The 6830-nt window shown below is 41.2% G+C and overlaps 1 protein-coding gene across 3 annotated transcripts in view; it reads right to left on the minus strand.

Moving 5' to 3' along the window:
• Positions 1-2836, minus strand: part of man2a1 (mannosidase, alpha, class 2A, member 1) — a 290929-nt gene extending 288093 nt beyond the window's left edge. For 2 of the 3 annotated variants that reach the window (XM_041185651.1, XM_041185650.1), the window contains exon 1: positions 1479-2835. In XM_041185651.1, the coding sequence (XP_041041585.1) occupies positions 1479-1634 (156 nt within the window). In that variant the 5' untranslated portion in view covers positions 1635-2835. Of the gene's footprint in view, positions 1-1478 lie in introns of all 3 variants that reach the window. The other variant, XM_041185652.1, reaches the window with a different exon arrangement.
• Between the last annotated feature and the right edge of the window lie 3994 nt (positions 2837-6830).

Here is a 6830-nt window from a genome sequence, read left to right on the forward strand (position 1 = left end):
CTTGTGTCTGCGCTAAATTAGCCACCTTAATCCAGGCAACAACTGAGGCACTACAATTGATCTTGGGATAGGAAAAAAGAAAATAAAGTCAGCCACTATTTCCATCCTTAATTGGTATCATATTTGCCCTTCTGGTAAGTGCATGGATGAAAGGGTTTGTTGACAATACGATCAGGTTTAGTGATCAGGTATCCTGTTTACACTAAGGGCTGAATTTTCATCTTTGAGGGGGATAACTGAAGTTGGGAGACTTTGTGACTTGACAAAAAGTGCCCCATCGGACCTAATTTTTGCTTGGGGAGTTTGGTGGATGACAGGGGGCAGGCTGCAGTGTGCAAGTGTGAGATGAAGTCAGGCATACTGCCTTGGAAGCGTATCAGAGGCGGCCATATGGACTGCCAAGTTCCGTTTAAAAGCCTGCCTGCTTGGTTCACTATGACTCTGTCCCAGTTGTTTGCTTATATTTTAGGCCCTCTAATCCTCAAGCAGTCCCTATGACACCTCTATGCCAGCTCATGCCCCCCGCCCACCCCCAATGGTCCCAACTCATGTTATTGCTACGCACATTCACCCAGTATACACTCTCCACAGAACAATGAATCCTATATAACAATAGCATTGCATAATGAGGCTTGGCTGAGAGCCTAGGCTCCCACAAGAGAATTAACTTTGTTGACACGGGTGTTGGGAAGTGAAAATTTTGCCTGATTGACAGTTTTATGATGTTATAATAAGCCATATACAGAAAGCATTTTCCCCATATACATATATTAACTTGTGTAGGTCATGGCTCTGTTGTAGCACTCTCACCTCTTGAGGCAGAAGGTTTAGGGTTCAAGTCCCATTCCAGACACTTGAGCAGAAAAATCTAGGCTGACACTCCAGTGCAGTATTGAAGGAGCACTGCATGACAGAGTTGCTGTCTTTCTGATGAGACATTAAACCAAGGCTCCTTCTGCCTGTCAGGTGGATGTAACAGATCCCATGGCACTATTTCAAAAAACAGCAGGCAAATGATCCCCAGTAACCTGTCCAAAATTTACCCCTCAATCCACATCACAAAAAACAGATTATGTGGTCAATAACGTATTACTGTGCACAAATTGGCTGTCCTGTTCCCTGCATTACGACAGTGACTACACGTCAAAACATTTAACTGGCTGTAAAGCACCTGGAATTGAGAAAATTCTTATATTAATGCAAGTTTTGAAAAATATTTTTGACTTCCATCCACCTGTAAAAACAAAAGTGAGGGAAAACTTTTGAAACAAGGGTAAACTTGCCCTCCCTCATTCCACAAAATATCTTTGAAGAGAGACACATAGAAAGAAAAATATAGAATATCAGCAGATAGTTACAGAAAACAGACTTTAATTTCTACCCGTGAGCAAATCTATGGAAGATCAGTTGTTAATGCAGTCTTTGTTCACAACGATCCCATTCGGTAAAGAACATGCAAGTTAGTTAACAGCACTTACATTTGGAAATATCCCTCCTTTCTTCACGTTCTTTGGGTGATCGAACTGAACATGGTCGAGCATTAGGTACAAGGAAACGATCACCACGCAGAATATGGCACTTCCAAATATAGTGAATTGCCTGCTCAGTCTCATTTTTAATGTATTTTTACACATTTAAAGGCATAAGAACATCGACGACATTTGTATAGTGGTGCTATTTTAATATTTCCGAACGGTGGTGTACAAAGTTCCTCCCGAAAGGGTACGCAGAATGAATTGCATCATTAGAGTAACCAGCAAACACAGGAAGCAAATGTTTTCCTGTCACATGCACCAAGTGCAGAACCATACAAAAATCCCAGTCGGTTTTCAAACACGCCTCCCCAGAAAGCTCCACTGCCAAGAACAACTTTGCCGTATCGTGAGATCGCTGCTGTCACTCTCAACACACAAATCCTGAATAAAATGTAATATCTTAGGAAGAAAAAAGGCAAGAGTCAGATAGTGCAGTTGAGCCGTAAGCAAGTTACGTGGAGACAGATGTTGGAAACAAGAGTTGAGAAAAACAGCAGCTCCACCAGGTGCACAACAACCTGTATTTTCACTTCTTGGCGTTTGTAAGGCAAACGTATACTCCCAGAGTAACTGGTTTCACACGTCCGTTTTCACCTCCCCCTTATGTAATTCTATAAGATGTTCAGATTTCAAAATAGGCCACGCGTTACAATAAACATTAGTTTGTTTTGCAAGTTGCGGTCTTCGGTAAATTGAAAGGCAGCTGGTGGCAATAAATTACTGCCGATTTTGTCATCTTTTCATCAAAACACTTAATCTCGCCGACCTTTGCTCCGCAAATATTTTTCGTTTCTGTGTCCTTTTGTCCAGTCTCTCAAGCGTTAATCGATTTCAGTAGGACTCGAATTGTTTTGGCAATTCAGCCACCCTGCTGAATGTGCAGTTTCTGGTCAGTAAACTCCTTCCTCGCAGCCTGATATCAACACTCGGTCACCCCACCCCTCTAAATGAACTCGGCAAACGATAACCATCCGAAAACTTAATCTTCTTCCTTGTCAAACGAATGTCGTTTTTCAAATCTGAGCACAACCGTTCCACTTCCTCATCAAGGATGTAATAAGCTTTTTAAAAATTGTGTACAGTATATCGTATTTTTCTAAATGAAAATATTTGGGTACACATTTGTTAGTTCCTTTGTCAATAAACGTGTGCTGTTATATCAGAGCAAAACATCAGAAATTAGCCAGTTCCGAGAGACACAAAAACGTCAAACCCTATAGCTTCCTCCACTCGGAACCAAAAGCTTCGTGTTCCCCTTCCCTCCAGCCCACAATAAATGCTAGTCCAGTAAGCCACCGAGCTCCGGAGGCTCGTTTGCGTACGTTTAAACTCGATGGGTAACGTTAGTTTATTTTATTCACAATTTTTTTAGAAATGTGTGTGTTGTGAATATGCTCCGCTCCTCCCTCTCCTCACCCTTATTTTTAAAAAAATTTATCCGTTACTGCTGTCCGCTCGAGCCACAATTAAAACTCCGCCTCGCGCGAACGCTCAGTCACGTGGCTTGAAATGATGGCGCGCATGCGGCAAGTTTCAGCTGTGATTGTGAGTATTGCGGTGCAGCTCAACAGGAACGGAGAAAACTGGTCGCAAGTTCGTCTTTCGATCTACATATTGGCAAAATAAATAGAGAGAGTAGCATTACTGGCTATGGGATGGGGGGGTGGGGAGTGGAAACAGTATTCGTGTAGGTGGTATGTCGCAAAAAACAAAAGATGCTCGAAAAAGTCGAAATCAGGCAGTTTCGGTAGAGAGAGTAGAGCAGTTATATGGACAGGAGGTCCATTTTTCTTACCTTTTTGATTCTTTCATGGAACATGGGCCTTGCTGCCCATCCCTAATTGTCATTGCACTGAGTGGTTACGAGACCATTTCAGAGGGCAGTTAAGGGTCAGTCACAGTACTGTAAATCTGGAGCTATATGCAGGCCAGACCAGGTATGGATGGCAGATTTCCTTCCCTAGAGGACATTAGTAAATGAATGGGCTTTACAACAATGATAGTTTCATTGTCACCATTACTGAGACTAACTTTCAATTCCAGATTTTATTAATTGATTTTAGTCTATGCTTCTGGGTTACTAGTCTAGTCTCAATACCACTACACCACTGTCTTTCCTCATCTAAATGCTGCACCTTGGCAAGATTATCTGCAGATAGTAACAATTTGTATAGCACTTTTAAACTGACCCAAGGCTCTTCATAGGAATGTTAATGTCAAAAATGATTAGAATAAAAGCAAAATAATGTGGATACTGGAGATCAGAAATAAAAACAGGACGTGCTGGAAAAATCAGCAGGCCTGACAATATCTTTGGAGAGAGAAACAGTAAACTGATGAAATTCCAAAGAAGAGTCATTTTGGACTGGAAATATTAATCTGTTTCTCTCTCCACAAATGGTTAAAAGTTTGGTCAAAGAGGTGGGTTATAATGAGTGTTAAAGAAGGATAGAGAGGTTCAGGGAGGGAATTCCAGAGCTCAAGGCCCTGGCAGCTGAAGGCACAGCCCCCTGTGGTGGGATGATTAAAAGCAGGATACTGAAGTGGCCAGAGTTTGTGGAGCAAATATATTTTAGAGGGTTAAGGCCAAAGGAGACTACAGAAATAGGGAGATGCAAGGCCATGGAGGGATTTGAAACAAGGATGCAAATTTTAAAATCAAGGTATTGCTTAACTGAGCCAGTGTAGGTCAGTGGGCATAGGGGTGATGAGCAAATGGAGCTTTGAGGGAGTTAGGACAGGGTAGCAAAGTATTGGATGAGCTTAAGTTTGTACAAAGACGGAAGGACAGCCAGGTGTGCAATGAAATAGTCAAAGCTAGGGATAACAATGGCATGGATGAGGGTTTCAGCAGCAGATGAGCTAATGCAGGGGTGGAGTCAAAGTGTATGCAGGTAGAAATAGGCAGTCGTAGTATGTTTGAATATCAAATAGTTGCCAGGGAGAGGAGTATTGGAACAGGAATAAGTCAGTTAGCCCCTCAAGCATATTCCACCACTCCGTGAGATCATGGCTGATCTTTGATCTAATCCACATAACTGTCTTTGCTCCTATAAGCCTTATTATCTTTGGTAACAAAAAATGTCAGCCTCAGAATTAAAATTAACAATTGACCCAGCATCAAATGCTATTTGCAGAAGAGAGCTCAAAACTTCTAGCATCCTTTGCATTAAATGTTTTTCTTAACTTCACTCCCATAAGGCTTGGCTGTAATTTTTAGGCTGCATCCTCCATTCCTAATTTCCCCAACTAGTGAGAATAGCTTTCCTCTTTCTACCTTTCAGTCCCCTTAATACCTTAAATTTTAATCAAATTTTCTAAATTCCAGGAATACATGTCTTGCAGCTGAGGTTTCATTCTGCCAGATCTACTCTTCACTCCCTCCTTAGGCCAATATGGCTTTCCAAAGGTACCCAGAACTGAACAGCCATCTAGATGTGGCTTTGTATAGCTGAAGTGTAACTTCTGCCCCCTTGTATTCTAGTCCTCTAGATATTAAGGCCAGTATCCCATTAGTTTTTTTTTGTACCTGTTCCTAGTATTTTAATGATCTATGTATGTGCACCCTTAATTTTCTTTGGACCTATACTAAGTCTAGCTTTTCACCATTTGGTAAATACTCTGGTCTATCCTTGTTATGTCCAAGTGTGAGATTTAACAGTTTCCTATATTGAAATCAATTTGTCATAGCTTTGTCCATTCACTGAATTTATGAATCCCTCTTTGTATATGTATGCTTCCAGCTACATAGATTATAATGTCACTTATTTTTGTCAACAAACTTGCATAGGTGGCTCTGTATCCTGCTATTTAAGTGATTAATAAATATGATGAATAATAGAAACTTTACTACAGAACCACTATTCCGTTAGCACAGTGGGATGACATTGTTGGCTAGGGGACAGAGTTTTTGATGGGGAATCAAAGACAATGGCTTTGGTCTTCCCATTATTTTGTTGGAGGAAATTTCTATTCATCCAATACTTGGATCTGACCTGTCCAATTTTCCTCTATGCACTGCTTCCAGGCAATCCATTATGCTTCATAAAGTGTGACTAAAGAATTGTGACATAGGAAATAAAGCTAATGCACACAGGTATATGTAATCACAATGTCAAGACTGAGCTCTTCAGGCTTTTTTTTTTCATTTATGGGATGTAGGCATCACTAGCTGGGCCAGCATTTATTGCCCATCCTAATTGCCCTTGAGAACGTGCTGAGCTGCCTTCTTGAACCACTGGAGTCCTGTGGTGTAGGTACACCACAGTGCTGTTAGGAAGGGAGTTCCAGGATTTTGACCCAGTGACAGTGAAGGAACAGCAATATATTTCCAAGTCAGGATAGTGAGTGGCTTGGAGGGAAACTTCTAGGTGATGGAGTTCCAATGTACCTATCACCCTTGTCCTTCTAGATGGTAGTGGTCATGGGTTTGGAAGATGCTGCCTAAGGAGCCTTGGTGAAGCAATGTGAGAAGATGGAGGAGAGTTGGACTAGCACTTCTTTATATAATTCAACCTCTATTTTGAATTTGTGCATCCTTAAGTTTATATAATATTCCAACTTCTACAGAGTCTGGTAAATTGGAGAAAGTTGTTTATCAAAACCACATGTAACCTGATGAAATGTCACGGACCTGAAATATTAACTCTGTTTCTCTCTCCACAGATGCTGCCAGACCTACTGAGTATTTCCACCATAGTCTATTTTTATTTCACATTTCCAGCGTCTGCAATACTTGGTTTTTAAACATGTTATATAGTGACTTGTGTTGCCTTTTCTTTCATTTCTCTTTCTGCCTGTCTCCTTTCCCACTCAGAGTGGGACATAGGAAGATCCGAATTAGGAGCTGGAGCAAGCCACTCGACCCTGTTCCACCATTCAATAAGATCATGGCTGATCTGAATGTAACCTCAACCGCACATTCCTGCTTACTCCCTATAACATTTCATCTCCTTGTTAATCAAGAATCTATCTACCTTTGCCTTAAAAAAGACTCTGCTTCCACTGCTTTGAGGAAGTGTTTCAAAGACTAAATCCTCAGAAAAATATTTCTCGTATTCTGTCTTAAATGAGCATTCCTTATTTTTAGGCAGTGACCCGTAGTTCCAGATTCTCCCACAAAAGGAAACATCCTTTCCACATCCACCTTCTCAAGACCCCTCAGGACCTTAAAGGTTTCTATCAAGTCGCCACTTACTCTAAGTTCCAGTGGATACAAGCCTGACCTGTCCAGCCTTTCCTCATAAGACAACCTAACCATTCCTGTTATTAGTCTAGTAAACCTTCCCCGAATTG

This window comes from Carcharodon carcharias, chromosome 4, assembly GCF_017639515.1.
Source record: "Carcharodon carcharias isolate sCarCar2 chromosome 4, sCarCar2.pri, whole genome shotgun sequence".
In the NCBI taxonomy this organism is placed as follows: Eukaryota; Metazoa; Chordata; class Chondrichthyes; order Lamniformes; family Lamnidae; genus Carcharodon; species Carcharodon carcharias.